Source organism: Lolium rigidum, chromosome 7, assembly GCF_022539505.1.
Source record: "Lolium rigidum isolate FL_2022 chromosome 7, APGP_CSIRO_Lrig_0.1, whole genome shotgun sequence".
In the NCBI taxonomy this organism is placed as follows: Eukaryota; Viridiplantae; Streptophyta; class Magnoliopsida; order Poales; family Poaceae; genus Lolium; species Lolium rigidum.
Genome location: NC_061514.1, coordinates 330,529,116 through 330,552,810, shown reverse-complemented (window position 1 = coordinate 330,552,810; position 23,695 = coordinate 330,529,116). Strand labels below are relative to the sequence as shown.

At 46.9% G+C, this 23,695-nt stretch overlaps 1 protein-coding gene across 1 annotated transcript; it reads left to right on the top strand.

Moving 5' to 3' along the window:
• Positions 1 to 3,579: 3,579 nt before the first annotated feature.
• LOC124675378 (universal stress protein YxiE-like) lies at positions 3,580 to 4,707 on the top strand. The gene is made up of 4 exons (XM_047211451.1): positions 3,580 to 3,850; positions 3,974 to 4,071; positions 4,153 to 4,271; positions 4,375 to 4,707. Exons 1-4 carry the CDS (start codon positions 3,637 to 3,639, stop codon positions 4,460 to 4,462), a joined length of 519 nt encoding a protein of 172 aa, XP_047067407.1. The 5' UTR covers positions 3,580 to 3,636; the 3' UTR covers positions 4,463 to 4,707.
• Positions 4,708 to 23,695: the final 18,988 nt, after the last annotated feature.

Below are 23,695 nucleotides of genomic sequence, written 5' to 3'. Positions count from 1 at the left end.
TCGTGGTTTTTCGCATCAGGGGTTTCGTGACGGAGGATTTAAGTAGGCGGAAGGGCAGAGTCGGGGGGCTAACGAGGGGCCCACACTATAGGTCGGCGCGGCCAGGGCTTGGGCCGCGCCGCCCTATAGTCTGGCCACCTCGTGGCCCCACTTCGTGTGTTCTTCGGTCTTCTGGAAGCTCCGTGGAAAAATAGGGCCCCGGGTCTTCGTTTCGTCCAATTCCGAGAATATTTCGTTACTAGGATTTCTAAAACCAAAAACAGCGAAAAACGAGAACCGGCACTTCGGCATCTTGTTAATAGGTTAGTTCCAGAAAATGCACTAATATGACATAAAGTGTGCATAAGACATGTAGGTATCATCAATAATATGGCATAGAACATAAGAAATTATCGATACGTCGGAGACGTATCACTCACCTCGGCCGGAGAGCACACCTACATCGCCTCGGACAACCACGAAAGCAGAACACCCTCGCCTCGGCCGCCACCGGAGCTCCCTCGCCACAGAGCCAGCTCGCCGGAGCTTCCTCGCTGTGTCAAGACTCCGCCCCGCGCCGCCCTCCCCTAGCTTCGATGCCTCCGACCCAAGCTCAAGCAGGGAGGCAGCAGCTCGCACCGGCGGCTGACGAAGATGGGAACCTCCCCAGCATAGGCAGCAGGTCGCGCCAGCATGCCACCCGCCCCGCGGCCCGCCGCTGACAATGAGCTGGGTGTGGTGGAGACGAGGGGTCCGAGGGCTTTTTTGTTTTATTTTGGGTCATTTGTGTAACATTTAGGACCTCTCTGTAGTTCCTTATTTTTTTAGCCAAGCTCAACCCATACATGCTAACCAAACAAAGTATCAGTTCAGTTTGCCTCAACACACACAACCTACCAAACACATCACAAAATCTCAAGCAAGCTTGTATGAGCTAAGATATCTCAACTGAGAAAATGAATCTGATGTGGCACAGGCTACCAAAACACACCCTTAGGGCATCTCCAACGCGGCGACCCATCACGCGCCCGCGCGTCCGGATGGGTCGAAACGGACAAAACCGCGGCCCAGCGCGCGAACCAATCCCTAAAACGGATGGCCGCGGCATCCGACACGATCCAAAGCCGGCCCAAATCTGGGCCGCGTTTCCCCCCTTTGTCCTCCCCTGGCCCGCGTGTCATAGGGACATAATTTCGTTTTTCGTTAAAATGAAATATATTACATTTTCTTAATAGTACCTACTACTAGTCTAGCTACGTAGGGGGCCGGCGGCTTCGCCGGCAACTCACCGCCGGGGCCGTGGATTTCACTCGACACGGACGGCCTGTACGCGTGAGGATTCCACTCCAGCTTACCAGTTGGGTGGCCCGGCGGCGGCCTTCTTGCGGCGTTCCTCCGCGGTCGCCCTCCTCCTATCCGTCTCGTAGCTTGGGCGCGCTCTGCCTCCTGCGGCGTCAGGATCCGCTTCCTGCACAACGTGAGCTCGCGCACGGCGGCGCGTTCCATAGCGCCTCGTGACTCCAGGCGGACGCGGCCGGCGTCCCGGGCCTCGTGGTTCTCCTTCCGATGACGCAGACGCTCTTGGCGGCCGCGCTCTGCCGACACAGCATCCTCCTGGGCGCGTCGGTCGGGCGAGGGAAGCTGGAGGAGGCGGCGGGCTGCTTGCCGAGCAAGGAGCTCGTTCTTCCGGCCGATGAGGTCGCCTAAACGGCGGCGACCGATCCGGATGGAGGCCTCGTGCTCCTTCGTCACGCGCGTGAGCTCGACGAGACGCTCCTCGATGGCGACATTGAGCTTCGCCATCTCGAGGTCGTGGAGGTAATCCTCCGCATCGATGGCCGCGAGGGCATCCGCCTGCTCCTCCTCGGCGGGGTCCGATCCCTCCGCCGCGGCCTCGTACCAGCCGTTGAAGGCCTCGTGCCAGCCGTTCGCGGCCGCCTCCACCAGCTCCACGTCCTCTGCCTTCTTCGCTGCCACCTCAACCGCAACGCGGATCGCCTTATCGTCGGCGACCCACCGCGTGTCCTGCCGCTCCTCCTCCTCCGTCCGCGGGAACCTGGCGCAGGCGGCGAGGGAGAGCTTGGCCCACGTGGTCTGCAGGGTGCACGACATGGCGATGGAGGAGGAGAGGGCACTGGAGAAGGTAGAGGGGAAGATGACGGCGGAGCGGGTGAGGTCCCGCGAGGCCACGCGCGCCGTCTTTTATAGCCGGCGGCCTTGACGGAAACTCGGGCACGAGCGCGCGCCCTTGGCCTTTTCGTGCGCGGGAATCCTGGTGCGCGCGGGAACTTTCCCTCGCGTTCTCCCACCCGCCATTTGTTATATTGTGATCCAAATTCATATACTAAAGGGAGGTTAACTTCTGACGAGCAGAGCGAGGCCCGGTGCCGGGTAGGCTTGGGCGAATATATATACATCTTGTAAGCCGCCGGCTAGGGTTTATCAGATTATAAGATAACCCACGACGTTTGTAAACACTCCCCGATATAGTGAAGTTTTGCTAGTTGACGTCCGTGGTTTTTTCCCCTTCTTTGTTGGAACGGGTTTTCAACATTAAATCTTGTGTCTCCGTTGCGAGTACCTTTATCGTTCTTTGTTATTTGCTTGTCGCTTTATAACACCATTGTTGTCCCGTCGAGGTCTGCCATGGCGCAACACCGTCCAGGGAAGATGAACCACATGGCGAGTTTTTGGTCACCGCGTTGGGCGTAACGTGCAATCCAAACGGACACGCGGGACGCACGCCGCTATCCAAATGGACCAAAACAAACAACCCAAAGACGTCCGTTTGGATCGCCATGCACGTCCGTTTGGATCGCCATGCACGTCCGTTTGGATCGCCATGTTGGAGATGACCTTAAATCATCGCGTGCCACAAACCCTCAAATCATTGGGCAAAACAACGAACCAATGCAAAAGCTCACCGGAGTGGAAAGGCCAAAGCATACACTGCCTGCCACCAGCGGAAATGACCATTCTAGCTTCAACATTCCAATCTTTCAAATGCTTAGGTGACCAAAATCCAACGTGAGATACGATGAAACGAGTTGCGGAAAAAAAAACCCGCAACTTTTTTTTTTTGACCTTTTTCTTACTTTCTCGCGCTGATTTCTTCGGACAAAGCCAACCGGCTAGAAGCTTTAGAAAGGGTTAAACGAAGCCTCGGCCTCTGCTCAAATTGCTAACATGTTTCTTAGATTTCTGTAGAGGGAAAAATAGATATTTACCATTTTCAATCGAAAAGAGAGTGCCCGTTCTCAAATTCTCCTCTGCCTCAACAAGAGAGTGCATGAGCAATCAGCGCGCACCAAACAAACAAAGAGTGATCAGCATGCCCCGCTCCATCGCTGTCCTCGCCGTCGCGTCGCCATCAGCGGGGCACAAGATGAGAAGCGAAATGCAACAAAAACTAGACTGAAACCGGGGCCGCATGCCACCAGTACCAGCCACCTCCCGTCGGCGGCCGCGCTCCACTCCGTCGCCGGTTTCGCCCGCATCCTCGTCACTCCCCATATACCGTTCGACAAGTAGCCAAGTGTCCGGATCATTATCTCTGTCTATATATATATGCCGCGGCCTGCAGCTGCAAACCACATCAAACCAAGCCAACGACCTTCTCTGATCAGATTTAGTCATCGCACCGTTTGATTAGTATATATGGCGGAGACCAAGGAAGCCGCGGCGGCGGCGGGTCCGGTGGAGGAGGGGAGGAGCAAGACGGTGGTGGTGGTCGGCGTGGACGATAGCGACCACAGCTACAGCGCGCTTGAGTGGGCCGTGAGGTACGTGGCGACAGCCGGCGTGGCGACGGAGCTCGTCGTCGTCCACGCCAAGCAGGCCGCGTCATCCGTCGTCACCATGGGCGGCGCCGGTACGCCCACCTCTCTCTAATCCTTCATCGTTCCGTCTTCCGGTTTGGAATTCACCTGCTAGCTGGATCGGAGCAAGCTCTGACTGGCTGACTGACTGAATTCTGGGAATTCGATCATTTCAGCCGTTGCCGGAGACATGGTGAGGTACGTGGAGGAGGACCTGCGGAAGAGGGCCGATGAAGTCGTCGAGAAGGCGCGCAGCCTCTGCGTCGCCAACTCGGTAACACCCAACCACCAATTCCTCTGATTGTATTCCTCGATCGACAGATAAAAAAATGTTGTACTCCAACAAAATTCGCAGGTGGAGGGTGTTGTGGAGGTGATCGATGGGGAGCCGAGGCACGTCATCTGCAACGCGGTCGAGAAGCACGGCGCCGATCTGCTCGTCGTCGGCAGCCATGGCTACGGCGCCATCAAGAGGTAATTGATTCGTTGCTTTTGTTCTCCATTGATTCTGCAGGTTTCAGCTGAGGAGCTTCAAGCCAATGGTGATGGGTTTCTCCTGAACTCTTGCATATTTCAGGGCATTTCTTGGGAGCGTGAGCGACTACTGCGCCCACCACGCGCACTGCTCGGTGATGATAGTGAAGCAGCCAAAGCCCAAGAAATGATCGCCGCCATTTCCGGTGTGGGATCGTGTCCGATTCCAGTATTGACATTGTGTCGTTTGCGTGCAAGTATCCCTACTTAATTACTAGTACTGGATGTTTGTTCATCCGAATGTATGTATATCAATGCCTCACACGATGCTTCAGGTTCATCTTCTGATATCATCATCATTCGCCATTCCATGCCGACATTTCTTGTGGATGTAGATGTTGATTTGGATATATGATATATTGATAGTATTGATTTACTACTGTATGATGTGATTGTTCTCAAAGAATCTGGTCAAACGTTTAAAAAACGGCGTAAGACAAAACATATATGTATGGGCCAAACACTCGCAGGTCCGTCGCCTCAAAGAAATCCTCGACCTTTTCTCCCAAGCAACTGGTCTTCGCATCAATTTCCACAAGAGCACCTTCGTCCCCGTTGGCGTCGTTCCGGAGGACCTTGCCTCCGAGCTTGCCGGCATTCTCAGCTGCTCCGTCTCGTCCTTCCCCCAAACCTACTTTGGGCTGCCTTTATCGGACCATAAACTTCCAGAGTGTCGGCACCGGAATTCCTTTCAATCAAGATCTCCGGGCGCATCTCGGGCTGGCGTACGTCCCTGCTCCCCATTGGCGGGCGTCTCACTCTCACTAATGCGGTTTTGTCCGCCCTCCCGTCGTTCGCGATGTCCGTCCTACCTATCCCAAACGGGACCCTCGTGAAGATGGACAGGCCCCGGCGGGGCGATGTTCTGGAAAGCAATGGAGAAATGCTCTGGTGGCGACTGCCAGGTTGCTTGGGACTACGTATGTCGACTAAGTTCCGAAGGTGGCCTCAGCATAACGGATCTTGGCCTCCAAAACAAATGCCTCCTGCTGAAAGTCTTGCATGGCCTTTTCTCTGGACGGGACTCCCCGTGGACTAGGTGGGTAAAGCGCAGCTACCTCGGTGACCACCCCCAGGCGGCCACGCCCGCCTGGAGGTGCTTCCAGGCACTTCTCCCCCTGTACCGCTCTATTACTAGGGTGGATCCCTGTGACGGTCGCTCGACCTCCCTCTGGCATGACTCATGGAGCCCCCGGGTCCCCCGTATGTGGCCCTGCCTGCAGCCTACTCATATTGCATCCGCCCCCTCGCCTCAGTCGCAGACACCCTCGAGTGCGGGGCTGTAGATATCCATGCCACCCACCGTGTGACCGCTGCTGCCGCCGGTGAGCTAGACTATGTGCGCGCCTGCCTCTCGCGAATCTCCCTCACCATGACGCCGGACATGCATACCATCACCCTCGGGCCCTCCACCAACTTCAGCACAGGAGTCGTCCCCGACCAGGACATCAAATGGAACTGCTTCGCTCCACTCAAAGTGCGAGTGTTCTTCCGGATCCTCCGTCTCCAAAGAACCAGAACTCGCGCGCTGCTGCACCGTCTCGGTGTGTGCCCTCCCCGACTGCCCGTTTTGCCCAGGGACCGAGGGAAGCATTGCACACTTACTCGTCTGTTGTCCCCGCCTCAGACCTTTATGGAACATCGTCTCCCCCTCGATGCGACCTCACGACGGCGCCGACCCTCCGGCTCTCCTTGATGGCCTCTCTGAGAATCTGCCTCGGATGCCCGTCAACACGCGCAACACCGCCATCCTTGCTCTCCTTTGGTCAGTATGGAAGCCCCGGAACAAGATGGTCTTCGACGAAGACCCCATGTCTACTACCCGGGTGGTTGCTATGATCGTTGACCACCTACGCGCCACCCCGGACCCCCGATGGGTGCTGGTTTCAGCCCCCCTCACCCCCGGGGATCGACACTTGTATTTGACATTTTATTGAAATACATGAGTTCAGGTGGACAAATCGCCCCCCGTTGATTCCTCAAAAAAAAAAAAACCTTTCGAGAAAAATGAATCAGTCTTTACTATTAAGCTGAAACATGCAATGTCACACTTCTCGTGATATCACACTTTTCACTATTTACATGCCAAATGCAAGCGCACAACAATCTATTCCGGTTAACCGTGGTGCACAACGCCATGCCTCCTACTTTTTAGCTCATATTGATTATGGCGTGTAACAAACTAGCTACTACACCCGTGTCCAAAAATATAAGCTAAGCACTGTAGGCGCGGGGATCTAGGATCAGATTGATACAGCCTGTGACATCTTTCCCATCCTTGATCACGATCGTACACGGTGGCGACCGTCGGCGACAGGAAGAGTGGGTGGCCATGGAAGTAAGATCGCCAACAGCTGTGGTTTGGCGGGCTAGGCTGTCTTAGGCGGTCTGCTAGCGATCGGTTGTCCCTCTTCTCTGACCTGGCAATAATCGTGACCGACGAGGCCCTCCACCGTGTTTGAGACGCGGAGGTCTTCGGCGAGGCCGTGAACGACATCTAGGCCAGAGGGAGGGCACCTCCACCCCTTCAACTTCAAAGTCGAGGCAGCATCCGCATCCTTCCTCAACGACTAAGTTTTCTCTCGATCGACTACAACCTGGTCAACGACTCCGGCGCCGCGTCAATCTCTATGATCACACATTATGTTGGGAGCACTGCTTAGGTTTCTACACACGGCGACATCTCCTGTTGCGCCATGGCGGAGACGAGAACGGCTACTCCATCGGCCTCATGCCGAAACACCTTGGTGAGCAGTAGCGGGACGTTCTCTCCTTCTGGCCATAGTTGTCGCCGGTGTGGGATGATAGCAGGCCCCACACCCAAGGCATGAGAAAGTGGCAATCGCCGAAGATACCAAACCTCGCGAGTTGCATATATATAATCTATATATGTTAGAAGATTTTCTTAACATAATATGTACTAATTATTGACGGCAATATTTCCATAACATTTAATATTTATTATAGTGTTTGTATTAAGGGGCCCTAGATTCGATTTCGCCCAGGCCGGTGAAATCCCAGGACCGGCCCTGATCCTACGCTACGATTGTCGTGCTCTGCTCGATGGCGGCAGACCCACGGGGTTCAATTCTACCAATATGCCGCCGGGTACAAACTTGGATTTCTCAACACCTTCGAGGTGGGGGCAATGGGGTTGTACCGCATCATGCGCTCGTACAAGGGAGGTGCTATACACCACCCTGGTCGGTGCGGACCAGCCACCGCACCCCCGAGTGCTCGTTGGCCGACCCGATGACGTCTGTTTTCGTTTTTTTTTCTGTTTTTCTCCTTTTCTGCTGTTTCATTTCTTTTCTTTTTTAAAAAATTTAAAATGCCAATGTGAAATTTTTTCGAAAAAACAAAGAATACAAATTTGTATATTTTTGAAAAATTTAAAGCATTATTTTCTAGTTTTTTTTATATGAACAATTTTTGGATTTGAACAATTTTCGATGTGAACAAATTTTAAATTTGAACAAAATTTACATTTGAATATTTTTTAAATTTGAAAAAAGTATAAATTTGAACATTTTAAAATTTTAAACAATTTTTAAATTTGAACAAATTTCATATTTGAACGGTTTTTAAATTTGAACGGTTTTCAAATTAGAACGGTTTTTTGATTTGAACGGTTTTCAAATTTGAACATTTTTTATTTTTTTTAAATTTTTTTATAAATTAAAATTTTCGAATCAAAAAAATATAATCAAAACCGAAAACAGAAAAAAGAAAAGAAAACAGAAAACAGAAAAAGAAACCAGAAAAGAAAAAAAAGAAAAAGCAAAAACGAACTGCACAGGCTAAACAGACCCAAATGGGCCTGGCCCATACCCGACCAGGGGGTGTGCGGTGGCCGGTCGGCCGGTAGCACCTGGTCGGTGTATAGCTTTTGCCCTGTACAAGGTGCCAGCGTCGGGCGTCGAGGTGCTTCCCTCATCTCTTATTTCCGCTCCGGGCCTCCTCTATCTTCTGATCCCCCTCTCCCTGATCTGGCAGCATCGCCATCGACTTGTGGTTGTCGTCGTCCTGAGCATACTGTCGGCCCTGCGCACAATGGCGGCAGAGATATTCTTGGTGGCGGAGCAGACGGTGTCCTCCACCCTAGCAGCGGTCTTCGCTGACTTACCCGGCTGCTGTGCTTTTTCCTCGGCTCAACTTACCATGTGTGAGGCTTGCACTTCTGCGGAGAGTTGTGCTTTCTCATATCCTGGATTGCATGCTCTCCCTTGACCCTGCTCTTTCAACCGCTTTCATATACACACTGTATGAAGCCAAAGTAAAGATCTAAGCATGGCTTTCTGGGTCAGGGCAGTTCGGCACCATGTGACGAGTTCATGTGCGAGTCATGAGGACAACAAGGACACCTGGCTCGGGATTTGGAGCATCTCCACCGGCAGCCGCCAAGTAGGCGTCGGCAAGGGCGTTGAGCACCTCTGTTTGGGGGATGTCGGCACAACATCCTCTATTTAGGGAAGCTGTTCCCACATCGACGCTCCCAAAACGGCGGTCTTGATAGATGTTTTAAATTAAAATTATAAATAAATGCATAGAAAATTGAATAAGAAACATTTTATTCCACAAACTAATACATAATTGGGAACGCGGTTTACATGAAGATATAGTTTGGAACATGGTTTTCCACAAACTAATACATAATTTGAACCATGGTTACATATATATAAAATATTGCAAAAAACTAAACCTAACTAGGCCGATCATCGCAGGTTTCGTGTGTTCGCTCGCCAAGAAAGAACACTCGAGGGCACACCGATCACCCAAACTGAAAAATCCAGTTGGTGAGGGTGCCTCTATTGGTTCTTTCGAGGAAGAACATCCAAAAACATGTGTGCTGATATTCGCTGCGAAGAAACAACACTCGAGTCATCGTCCTCCTCGGCGTTGTCGCCGTGGTAGTGGCGGCGGCTACGCGTCTCGTCGAACACCTTGACGCTCATGTCCCTGTCGCCAAAGTAGGAGAACACGAGCACGAAGCCGGCTTGGAGGCGGTGGTGGCGCGCGAACTTCTCCCAGCCGATGTGGAGGTACATCTTGCCGCGCGCGTCGTAGATCACATCCACGATCCACCGGTAGTAGCCGCACGCAGCCTCCCGCGGATGCGGCGTGGCCGGCGGTCGTTGTCGGCGACGAAGTCGGCGAAGGTGTCCGGCAGCCTCCGGATGCCGCGTGGGTCGCCCTTGAGGACGAGGACGAGGACGAACTCGAACACCACGGGAGCGGGGGAGCGGTGGCGCTCATTAACGGCGGCACGAAGAGCAAGGCGCGTGCGACGGGACGGTTCGCTGCACTTCTGCGGAAACTGCACCGCCGCTGCGGCTCAATAACTCCCGTCGTGAGGTAGGCGACGATTAGGTTAAAATTGAATGAGCCGCTGACACGTTGGCCCCACCACTCCCTGCTGGCGTCGACTTTTGGGATGTGTGGGCGACGAGGCGGCTCCCACGCCCAAAATTTTCAGCCTCGCGAGCGCGCCGGCGCGCCCGATTCACGCCCTTGGCGAAGGGGCCGGCACGGGGTTGCTTGGCGATTCTATTGGGCTCCAAATTTGGCGGGCGCCGTTTGGGTCGCGCCGGTGCGAGCACATTTTCACTCCCGGCCCTCGATAAGCTATCGGGACCGCCGGTGGAGATGCTCTTAGATCACGCACCCGGTGGAGCGCCCGCTCACGCTTCGCCGACCTATCGCGTGGTAAAGAGAAGAGAGTACGAAAGAATTGTAAACGAAAGCGGACCGCGGAAAGATTCTAAATATGACTATCAACGGATTATGGTTTCGAGGGTCATCCATTACGAAAAGACTTTCCTCCGAGTGGATATGTAGAATTGGGTGACTTGAATATGCAGCAATTTGCCCGCTATGGATAGGCAGGCATTCCTTTACTCTTTACCGGCTTATGCATTTATAGCCTAATCCTCCCTTACTTTCAGGAAGAACGTGAAATTTTTTTTCCTTAAATGGGAGCAGAGCAGGTTTGAAAAAGGTGTCTTCCTGGCCCTTGTTCGCCCTGGCCCATCACTTTATTGTGTGGGTTGCGGCGGAACAGTGTCTACCCAGGTAAACGGTTTTGGTTCTCCTTGAATGGTTAGGTCTGAATTCCACAATGGAGCTTCAAAATTTTTTGTTTCCGAATTAATTTTCTCAGTTTTATTAATCTTTTTAGTGAATCTTTGAAAGATAGATTTGGAAAGATAGATATTATGATTAGTTCTTTTCTTTACTATCTACCTACCGTTCTTCTATTTTTTTTGAGTTATTCACGTCAACGGTAGTAATAAAGCATATGTGTTATGTAAATTATATCTTATAAGTTGCAAGCCTCATGCATAGTATACTAATAGTACCTGCACCTTGTCCTAATTAGCTCGGATTACCGGGATTATCGCAATGCACATGTTTTAACCAAGTATCACAAAGGGGTACCTCTATGCCGTCTGTACAAAGGTCTAAGGAGAAAGCTCGCATTGAATTTCTCGCTATTGATTATTCTCAACTTAGACATCCATACCGGGACAACATAGACAACAGATAATGGACTTCCCTTTAATGCATAAGCATGTAGCAACAATTAATGTTCTCATATGAGATTGAGGATATATGTCCAAAACTGAAACTTCCACCATGATTCATGGCTTTAGTTAGCGGCCAAATGTTCTTCTCTAACAATATGCATGCTCTAACCATTAAATAGGTGGTAAATCTCCCTTACTTCAGACAAGACGGACATGCATAGCAACTCACATGATATTCAACAAAGAGTAGTTGATGGCGTCCCCAGGAACATGGTTATCGCACAACAAGCAACTTAATAAGAGATAAAGTGCATAAGTACATATTCAATACCACAATAGTTTTTAGGCTATTTGTCCCATGAGCTATATATTGTAAAGGTAGAGGATAGAAATTTAAAGGTAGCACTCAAGCAATTTACTTTGGAATGGCGGAGAAATACCATGTAGTAGGTAGGTATGGTGGACACAAATGGCATAGTGGTTGGCTCAAGGATTTTGGATGCATGAGAAGTATTCCCTCTCGATACAAGGTTTAGGCTAGCAAGGCTATTTGAAACAAACACAAGGATGAAGCGGTACAGCAAAACTCACATAAAAGACATATTGAAAACATTATAAGACTCTACACCGTCTTCCTTGTTGTTCAAACTCAATACTAGAAATTATCTAGACTTTAGAGAGACCAATTATGCAAACCAAATTTTAGCAAGCTCTATGTATTTCTTCATTAATAGGTGCAAAATATATGATGCAAGAGCTTAAACATGAGCACGACAATTGCCAAGTATCACATTATTCAAGACATCATACCAATTACTACATGTAGCATTTTCTCGTTTCCAACCATATAACAATTAACGAAGCAGCTTTCAACCTTCGCCATGAATACTAAAAGCTAAGAACACATATGTTCATACGAACCAGCGGAGCGTGTCTCTCTCCCACACAAGCATGAATTTATTCAAACAAAAACAAAAACAAAAACAAACAGACGCTCCAAGTAAAGTACATAAGATGTGACCGAATAAAAATATAGTTTCAAGAGAAGGAACCTGATAATTTGTCGATGAAGAAGGGGATGCATTGGGCATCCCCAAGCTTAGATGCTTGAGTCTTCTTGAAATATGCAGGGATGAACCACCGGGGCATCCCCAAGCTTAGACTTTTCACTCTTCTTGATCGTAGTATATCATCCTCCTCTCTTGACCCTTGAAAACTTCCTCCACACCAAACTCGAAACAAACTCATTAGAGGGTTAGTGCATAATCAAAAATTCACATGTTCAGAGGTGACACAATCATTCTTAACACTTCTGGACAGTGCCCAAAGCTACTGGAAGTTAATGGAACAAAGAAATCCATCCCACATAGCAAAAGAGGCAATGCGAAATAAAAGGCAGAATCTGTCAAAACAGAACAGTCCGTAAAGACGAATTTTATTGAGGCACCAGACTTGCTCAAATGAAAATGCTCAAATTGAATGAAAGTTGCGTACGTATCTGTGGATCACTCACGTAAATTGGCATAATTTTCTGAGTTACCTACAGATAATTTTGCCCAGATTCGTGACAGACAGAAATCTGTTTTCTGCGTAGTAATCCAAATCTAGTATGAACCTTACTATCAACGACTTTACTTGGCACAACAAAACACAAAACTAAGATAAGGAGAGGTTGCTACAGTAGTAAACAACTTCCAAGACTCAAATATAAAACAAAATTGTTGTAGTAAAATAAACACATGGGTTATCTCCCAAGAAGTGTTTTCTTTATAGCCATTAAGATGGGCTCAGCAGTTTTAATGATGCACTCGCAAGAAATAGTATTTGAAGCAAAAGAGAGCATCAAGAGGCAAATTCAAAACAACTTTAAGCCTAACATGCTTCCTATGAAAAGGAATCTTGTACACAAATAAATTCATGAAGAGCAAAGTGACAAGATCAGGAAGATAAAACAAGTGTAGTTTCAAAAATTTCAGCATATAGAGAGGTGTTTTAGTAACATGAAAATTTCTACAACCATATTTTCCTCTCTCATAATAACTTTCAGTAGTATCATGAGCAAACTCAACAATATAACTATCACATAAAGCATTCTTATCATGAGTCTCATGCATAAAATTATTACTCTCCTCATAAGCATAATCAATTTTATTAGTAATAGCGGGAGCAAATTCAACAAAGTAGCTATCATCAAATATAGGAGGCATATTGTAATCATAATCAAATTTATCCTCCATAACAGGCGGTAACAAAAGACTACTATCATTATAATCATCATAAATTGGAGGCAAAGTATCATCAAAGAAAATTTTCTCCTCAATGCTTGTGGGACTAAAAATATCATGCTCATCAAAGCCAGCTTCCCCAAGCTTAGAATTTTCCATATCATTAGCAACAATGGTATTCAAAGTATTCATGCTAACATGTTCCATGGGTTTTTTAATTTTCAGATCAAACCATCCATGTCTTAAATCAGGAAATAGAATAAGAAGCTCATTGTTGTCCATTATGCCAAACTAGTGTAAACAAGAAACAAAAAGATGCAATTGCAGGATCTAAAGGAAATAGCTTCGAGCACACACACAATAGCGCAAGAAAAGTACTGTTACCTGAAACTGGAGTATGAGTGCCTTTTACCTTTCCTCCCCGGCAACGGCGCCAGAAAAGTGCTTGATGTCTACGGGAGCTTCTATTCTTGTAGACAGTGTTCGGCCTCCAAGAGCAGAGGTTTGTAGAATAGCAGCAAGTTTCCCTTAAGTGGATCACCCAATGTTTATCGAACTCAGGGAGGAAGAGGTCAAAGATATCCCTCTCATGCAACCCTGCAACCACAAAGCAAGAAGTCTCTTGTGTCCCCAACACACCTAATAGGTGCACTAGTTCGGCGAAGAGATAGTGAAATACAGGTGGTATGAATAAGTATGAGCAGTAGCAACGGCACCGAGAAAAGTGCTTTGCCCGGGATCGGCGTGTGATTGATGGTGGTAATATTGCAGGCGATACAGATACGGTAGAAACGATAAACAAGCAGCGATAGCAGTATTTAGGAACAAGGCCTAGGGATCATACTTTCACTAGTGGACTCTCTCAACATTGATCACATAACAGAATAGATAAATGCTAGACTCTACACCCTCTTGTTGGATGATGAACACCACTAACTGTGTAGGATTACACGAACCCTCAATGCCGGAGTTAACAAGCTCCACAATATTCGATGTTCATATTTAAATAACCTTAGAGTGCATGACAGATCAACATAACCAAACCAAGTACTAACATAGCATGCACACTCGTCACCTTCACGCTACGAAAGGAGGCATAGATCACATCAATACCATCATAGCAATAGTTAACTTCATAATCTACAAAAGATCACAATCATAGCCTACGCCAAGTACTAACACGATGCACACACTCGTCACCATTACACCGTGCGAGGAGGAATAAACTACTTTAATAACATCACTAGAGTAGCACATAGATAAATTGTGATACAAAACACATTGCAATCATAAAGAGATATAAATAAGCACTTCACTATGCCATTCATAACGGTGAATAAGTATTCTGTGAAATATAGCCTAAGAGACCCACACGGTGCACACACTCGTCACCTTTACACACGTGGGACAAGGAGTCTCCGGAGATCACATAAGTAAAATCCACTTGACTAGCATAATGACATCTATATTACAAGCATCATCATATGAATCTCAATCATGTAAGGCAGCTCATGAGATTATTGTATTGAAGTACATAGGAGAGAGATGAACCACATAGCTACCGGTACAGCCCCGAGCCTCGATGGAGAACTACTCCCTCCTCATGGGAGACAACAGCGTTGATGAAGATGGCGGTGGTGTCGATGGAGGAGCCTTCCGGGGGCACTTCCCCGTCCCGGCGGCGTGCCGGAACGGAGACTCCTGTCCCCCGGATCTTGGCTTCGCGATGGCGGCGGCTCCGGAAGGTTTCTCGTACCGTGGCTTTTCCGTCTCGAGGTTTTAGGTCGAGGGGCTTAAATAGGCGAAGAGGCGGCGTCAGAGGGTCGAAGAGGATGTGAGAGGGTAAGGCGGCGCGGCCAGGGCCTGGGCCACGCCAGCCTACCTCCTGGGCCCACCAGGGCAATGGAATGAAATAAATATTCACGCTTTCTGACACAGAATTCCCTAGAAGGGTTAGGTACATAGGATATGGATAGTCTTTTCCAATGCGATAAAATAAAGCGACATCTCTATTCTATGATATTTCTATATATATATAGAATATGATATCTAATATGACACCCGATTTGTCAAAGGGATTGGATTGAAATCAGAGCATGTTTATCAATTTGTGATAACTACTTATTTATGAGTGAGAAATGCTTCATGCGAGCACCCTTGGCGGCCTGCTTTTGAGACAGGGAGGCCAAATTCTTTTTTTGCTAGTAAAAATCATGTCAAATAATATTAAAAATAATTAAAAATACATGCATTTGACATCACAGATTTAAAATGATAACACGAGACTTTAAGTTCCGGCTCCGCCATTGCACGCACCACCAACGAGGACGCCCCGTTCGTGCACATTGCCATGGACTGCAACTACTCAGTTTTTTGGAGATATTCCATGGTTTTACTTTTTCTTTAGTCATGGATGGATGGATGTTTTTCTCAAGAATTCAGTAGTTGTTGGGGTACTTTGGCGTTTATTTGATACAAATATGCTTCTTTTGGTCGAGGGTAGCCAATGTTCACCAATTGGAAGGTGAGGCTGGGGCTGTATCAGGGCCTTCTTTCCACCATGCAAGAATGTCACTGGATGTCCTGTTGACAAAGGTGGCAGAATTTTCAGGGGTATTAGTTTTTGTCCCGTTTCTGGATAACTATGATTTAGTTGTTCTAAAGATTCTTACATTATGAGTGTGTGAAATGTAGGAAATAATTTCTCATCTGGACTATATTTTCTTTGAAATGTTATAGAGTACACGTTTTTTTTTTCTAACATTCACTAATTTGGTTGCTCATTTTTTTTCCGATAAATATGCAATGAAATATGATGGTGACACTTCTGTAAGACTCACTTGAGTAAGTACTAAAGGTTGGACATACCAAGTCATGGGAGTTTATTGCGTGCGGAATATCAACTTGCACCACGAGCCATTGCCATGGGTGATTGGCAGTGACTTTATGAGGTAGAACAATCATTTTTTCTTCTCTGCTTAAAATACAAAGTAGTTACTTTTTTACAATGATTAGTCATTATTTATTGTGTAATTGTTGTCCTAATGCATAGAGAAATTTAAATTTCAAATTTTTCGATAAAGGACATATATTAATATCAAGAAGATATCAATTACATCCAGCCTATGCAACTACGCAATACCCTAATGATAGTACGGATGCTCCCAACCAAAAAAAAAAACTAAGAAACAGAAAGTCCCGCTCATCGTGCTCCAATCCTAGCAGCAGTAATACATTCACCACCATGACAACACCTGAACTCCAGACTCTAAAAAAGGAACGCCTCTAGCCCTAGCAACAATAATACATCCACCACCCAGCATTGTTCCATTCGTCGACGGAGCTTTCCGGAACTCATCACTCTAGCCAGATGAAGACGGACATGCCTCAAGCAGATCTTCATCTATCTTCGCATAAGAGAAACCCGAGGACCGCCAACATTATTCAGGTCGGGCCCAACGCCACCGACCATCCCAGGCCGGCCGAGGCAACGCGGCGAGACACCTTGCAACCGGCCGACCCTCCACCGGCGACAACCAATATGATGGAGAGGGAAAGGAGAAGACTAACTAGGGCTTACACCCATTTGGTTCGTCCCACCTCGCACCTTCACCGCCGGGATGGCCCGCCGTCGGAGGTCACCACCACCATCACCAGGACGCCTCCCAGACTGGCGCCCAGGTCGCCGTCCGCCGCGCCGCCGATGCCCTAGGCGTGCCGCCGCTCACGTCAACGCACACCGAGCAGCCAGCACGCCGTGGTGCCCGGCGAGCGGACCACGTCCAAACCGGGGAGGATTCTTCCCGCGCCGATCCACCGCGGCAGGGGACGAGCATGCCCCTCCGGCATAGACTAGGCAGAGCTCGGCCGCGTCCCCTGGCGGTGGCGGGGGGAGGAAGGAGGGGTGGGGGATGGAGGCGGTGGCGGCTATCTAGGGTTCCCCACGTCGCCACGCGGGGCGGGAGTAGGAACCTGTTTCGTCGTTTGGTCGCTCTTGCCAACCGCTCCTCATTTTAAATCCATATAGCTGACATTGATTGTTTCACCTTAATAGCTATATGATCAGTATATGTTTCATGGTTGATCTGTGTAATTTTTTCTTGTGGAAATAAATTGAGTTGTGCCCCATTTGTTTAATGTTCAGTTTTGCTTACTCGTTTTGTTTCGGACTTATACGTTTTTAATCAACGGGTTGGAATACTGAAACAAAAGTGTGTATATATCAGGATAGGAGCTATGCGTTCTTCTGTAAAGTATTGTTCCATTTGTGCAGTGCTTTGACTATGTCTGTTTGAAGCATAGCGAGATGAAGTATCCTTAGTGAAACTGATGAGATGCCATCGTTAGTGAAACTGATGGGATGATAGAGGATACAAACCTTTTATTACTTTCTTCAGACAATCAGAACACAACATATCATAATGACAATTAGGTATGGCACCTCATTATTCCCCTGAACTTTCACTAACTTATTCACAGCCAGCAATTAGACTGGTAGACATGGCACCTGAAGTTTAGTTAGCTGCCACTGGAAGGGCTATTGAACAATGCGTATGCTCGTGTTGGTAAGTTGATTAAACTTGCAGTAGTACTTTGCGAACATCTCTTTATGTGTTCTAGGTAATAGTATACTATATTTCCTTGAAAGGCTTCTCAACTTAGGATTTTTTTTGACTATCTTAAAGATTATTGTTGAGAGTTATCATTGTTAACAATAGATATTGGTAGTCGACGATTATCTAGAGTTTTATTGTACTATTTTTAACATATCGAGAGACCCTGATGGGCCTGGATGCATTAATTATCAGGGGTGCACATAAAATTACATCAGCAAAACGAAAAGATGGAAACAATAAACAAGAAAACACAATCAGATCCTTTACACTCGCCGGAAGAACGCGAGCTCAAACTGCAGCCATCCTTGCGTAGCCGTGGGACAAATCCACTTGGCGCCGAGAGGAAGGGAGACGATGCCGCGAGCTCGAAGAGTGGCCTCCACTTGGAGGTTGAAGAAGAATCTGCCATCATCCCTGGCTTCAAGAACAAAGACCACTAGCGCATCAACAAAGTCGACCGGCATAACTTGGGCCACCGAGAGTGCTCACCTTCCATCTGCGTACTAGCAGGAAACTAGTTATAGGTGGGAGGTCTTTCTGTGATGCACCAATTTTCAATGCGCCATAAAAATATTATCTGTGGCGCACCAGACTACGTGCGCCACTAAAATAGATGTTTATGTGGCGCACTCCTTTCACATGCGCCACAGAAATATGGTGGGCCTCACCTCACCCCAGTCAGGCACAATCATTGGTTTCACTATTTTTGTGGCGCATGGATTGACGTGCGCCATATAATTACACCTTTTTATGGCACACGTTACTTGGTGCGCCACAGAAATATGTCCAATTATTGGTCCTTCGACGGTCGGTTTGTATATCTCTATCGCAGCTCCCTCCCCCTCCCTCCTCCATGCGTCGCCACGGGGCTCTCTCCCCCTCCCTCCTCCATACGTCGCCGCGGGGCTCCCTCCCCCCTACATCCTCGCCTACTTCCCCTTGCCCCTCCCCCGCTCTTGCGCCTTCGCCTCCTCACTGTCGCTGGGGACCACGCCTCCGTCCCGGTCGAACCTCATCGCCTAGTCGAAGCGCACAACCTCACCATCCACCTCCACGCCGCCACCCTCGACGCGTTCGGCGCCATGGTCCGCGTGGGCGCGCTCCCCAACACACGAACCTACACCATCCACCTCCACCACCTCGCGGCCGCGGGATTCGTCTATTGCCGTTGTTGCGCACGCCGCATACCACCCAAAAGTACAACGTGCTCGCATCGGCCGGCAAGTTCGACCGGCTCCGGTGGCTAGTCCGCGAGATGGTGGCCGTCGACGCCATCATACCCGGGCGGCACCGCGACGCGATGATCCTCTGGATCCACAGTCGAGACTACACCAACCGCGTCACGGTGCCCAACGCCGTGGCCTCCGCCACGGTCGCCGACCTGCAGCGCCTCATCGCCGCGACCGTCACCATGCCCGTGCTGCTCCAGCGCCGTCAGACGCCACCTCCTCGCCACCGACGCCCCTCTTCTGCCTGCAGGTACCCTGGGCCCCTCTTCTCGCCTGCAGGTGCTCAACTTAGTTCATTGTACAAGTGAATTTAAAATTAATTGGGTGCAAGTTCATAAGGAAATGGTGCTCAACTTAGCTTTTGGTAGTTCATAAGGAAATGGTGCTCAGCTTAGTTCATAAGCAAATTTGCATGGTGCTCAACTTAGTTCACAGAGTGCAAGTGAATTTCGTTCATAAGGAATTGTATTCAACTAGGAACTAATCCTAATTCAACTAAAACCAGGAATCTAAAATGCAAGTGAATTTAAAACCATGAATTCAAGTTGTTCATTTTATTCATTTTTATGGTTATTGTTATTTAACTAGGAACTAATCCTAATTCAACTAAACCCATGAATCTAAAATGCAAGTGATTTTAAAACCATGAATTCAAGTTGTTCATTTTATTCATTTTTATTGTTAGTGTTATTTAACCAGAAACTAAAATTTAGAACCTACTACCACTAATATTCAAACTATCATGGTTACTCACTAAAATTAAAACTGTGAATATGTTTGTGAACTGTGGCTCTTTAGTTTCGATAGCCCGTTTTGCGCATTTCATATGGTCTTTAATTTTATTTGCACTTGTCGATGATTAGAATGTTTGGTCACTACACTTGGAGGCGGGGCCAGTGAGCCTGGTGTGATGGTACAAATATCAATCTCTTGTACATCCTACTTGACCTCACTAAATATTAATATTTGTTTCGACCAACAAAGTATGAGGCATTTATTTAGATGATCCTACTTGGATCGTATTTGAGTTGGCCTTCTTCGTTTATTTTGGTCTTTCTTCGATATGGTGCCGATGATTAGAATGTTTAGTCACCGTAAACTTTGGGGTGGAGTAAGTGAGCCTAGTATGATGGCACAAATATCAATCTCTTGTGCATCGGACTTGGTCTCACTTGCACCATCCCGGAATGTTATTTGTTTCGACCAACAATGTATGAGCCATTTATTTAGTTGATCCTAGTTGGCTCTTATTTGTGTTGGCCTTCTTCGTTTATTTTGGTCTTTTTCCGAGAGTGCCAATGATTAAAATGTTTGGTCATTACACTCCGGGGCGGTGCTGACGAGCCTGGTGTGATGGCACAAATATCAATCTCTTGTGCATCCTACATGGCCTCTCTAACACCGTCCTGGAATCGTCCTGGAATGTTAATATTTGTTTCGACCAACAATGTATGAGGCATGACATTTAGTTTATACTAGTTGGCTCTTATTTCTGTTGGCACATCTTAATTAATTGCATTGACTGATGATTACAACTAGCACCATCTGATGGAAAAATGATAGTGTAAGATCATTTCATATGTCCATGCAAATTTCTTGCGCATTTGATGTGGTATTGCGATTCTCATTTTGCTCTGTGTGTGTCATTATATGAGGCATTGTATTCCATTTACTTCGGTTTTCAGAGTGTCGATGATTAGAATATTTTGTCACTACACTCGGGGCGACGCCTGGTGTGACGACACAAATATCAATCTCTTGTGTGCATCCTATCTGGCCTCATTGACACCGTCCCTGAATGTTAATTAATATTTTTTTCGACCAACAAAGTATAAGGCATGCTATCTAGTTGATACTACTTGGCTACTACTTGGCTCGTATTTGAGTTCGCCGATGACTAGAATGTTTAGTCACTCGTACGCTCTAGGGTGGAGCCAGTGAACCTGGTGTGATGACACAAATATCAATCTCTTATGCATCCTACTTGGCTTCGCCGACTCCATCCCTGAATGTTAATATTTGTTTCGACCAACAAAGTACGAGACATGCTATTTAGTGGATACTTAGTACTTGGCTTGTATTTGAGTTGGCATTCTTCATTTACTTTGGTCTTTCTTCCATTTTAGTCACTACACTCGAGGACAGTGCAAACGAGCCTGGCGAGAGAGAGGAGGGAGTGGAGGAGGAACCTGATGAAGACCACTTTCATCGCTCGTAGTGACTGCAGCTATCTTTCTATTTGTAACTAGAGATGATCAAATTTGTATCAATTAAAACTTGTGTAAAAATTTGACACTTGTCACTATATCACTATGTGTATCTCGGGCTCTAAGTAATGTGATGACATAGTGATGTGTCTGTTTTCATATACCATGTCAAATATATTACTGTTTATATTATACCTATATAATTGCTATATAAAACATGTATAAAACATGTATTTGTACAGCGGACAGTACAGAAATCGTATATACATATCACTAATTATGTGGGGCACCTGTAAATAACTCCGTGGCGCACCTATTTCTGTGGCGCATCACATACCCATGCGCCACTAAAACATAGTTTCTGTGGTGCATGGGCTGGTGCGCCACAGAATTACAATTTTAGTAGCGTAGATTCTATGGCGCACTGCTCATACGCCATAGAATACCATTTTTAGTGCGCCACTGAAGAGTCTTTCCCTACTAGTGCGGCATCACCACTCCAAGGCAGCCAGACGATGTTGTGAGCGGAAGGTTGAATAAGCAGGCGGGAGAATGATAGTGTTATCATGGGAATGGAAACGTGCAACAATTGCCAATGAGGAGAAAAAATAGATAAATAATGAGTACGAACGGTTTAAACTGAGTAATTTGATTGTCCTAAGAAGTACACTACTGCTTTAAGTAAAATAGATGAACTACATGTGTAAACATATTTAGTACATTATTGTGTTTTCGTAGGGAAGCACGGGCATTCAACTAGTACCCTCTAAAGGTACTAGTGAGGCTATCGTGTAAGGAGCACTAGATCAGTTTTCTCGCCTGACGATCTTATTGAAAATAAAATACAAAATGAAATAATTGGTGACAGAGGTTTGCCAACCTTCATATTCTAGAAGAGGTATGTTCAAAATTATATCTTAGTTTTTTATATGTTTCGGTGAACTGTTGATGTACTACAAATAATGCTTGCTTTGAGAACTGTGGGTTTCAATCCATTTCATATTTCATTATCAACATGAAATTAGAAACAACAAAGGTGGTGTTACTCTGCGCATTCGGTAGGTACTTCACATGTCAAATGTTGCCTTTTGACACTTATTTCGTATGCTTCAATAAATAAAACCAAATATGCACAGAAAAAAAAACTCAAAGTTTTTCACAATTTTTATTCTTTAGTATTGTTTCCTTGCATAGGTAAGTAGCAAAGATTGGTGTGGACTTACCAGAAATGACAAATGTCAAACATTCACTGTAAAATTGCACTGCAATTTGTTGACAAGTACAATACTCTGAGTCAAAAATGGCAATACACACATGCCAAAATATAGTGGCACGTGAAAAAATATCCTAAAATGTCAAATACTTATTTGAGTCCAAAATTCTAGATACAAATTAGTGTAAAACAACGTAATTAGAAATCCAATAGAGACTATCGTAAAAATACAATAAAACTAGTGTAAATTGTAACAAATCAAAATGTTGTTTCCAATGATTTGTATTTACATTTCAAAAGTAGTTAGCATCAAGTGGACTGTTTCTTGGTTTTATTTTATTCTGATGGAATCACTCTCAGTTGTGATGTTATATTTAAATCTTGACTCGGTAGTAACTCTTTTTGAAGGTTTCATCTGAACTGGTCATGAAATTATCTCCATCTTGCTTAGTTACTTCCTTCTACTTGCACTTATCCCAATTTAAAATTTTGGTCAGACTTCAAGCTCAACTAGTTGCCTTTCTGGCATCATGCTTATCGTTGTTCCTAACTTCTTCAATGCCTTTTTCACAAGCTCAATAAAACCGGAAAGAAGTTGAGGATATGGAGTAAGAGCCTCTTCCCCAAAGCAAAAGTGGAGCTATATATGGCCTTAGAGGTCATTCTCCATTTGGATGTGGCGCAAGAAAATAGGGTTCTTAGCGATGAGGAAAGATACCTAGCTTAGAGAAAGATTGAAAAGAAGATTCGTTGGTCTTGTGGCTCTTGAGAGATCAAGGAAAAGGCAAGCCTCAAGAATCACAAATATCAAGTAGGGAGACGTAAACACGAGATTTTTCGCCTTCGTGTCAATGCTCGAAGAAGAAAGAACCACATCCATCGCCTTGAACACAATAATGGTTTGGTCACGGAGCAAGACCATAAGAAAGCTATCATCCATAGCCGCTTCAAGAAGATACCTCGCACCAAAAACATCAATTGGGCAACAACCCTGCCGCATCTCGCCTACGCTGACATCGGGGATGATCACACCCTCGTTTTTTCGGTAGTGAGCATGAAGGCATTCCGGCCTCAACGCCGCCTTAGGAATCTGCTAAGACGGGCAAAAAGCACAAACAAAGAACACACAAGCATTTTTTACCCGGGTTCGGGCCGCTCGTTGTGGGTATACTTCATAGGTGTACCATCGACGAGTGCCTAGATCCGGCAAGCCCGGGTGGCCCACGGACGGTGATGAGGCATGTGGCCCATCGGGCGGCCCGCTTGTTGTTGATCATGAAGGGAGAAGTCCAGCCCCAGGATCAGCAGGCCGGATCCGTACCGACATAGAAGTAATCCGGATCTTCG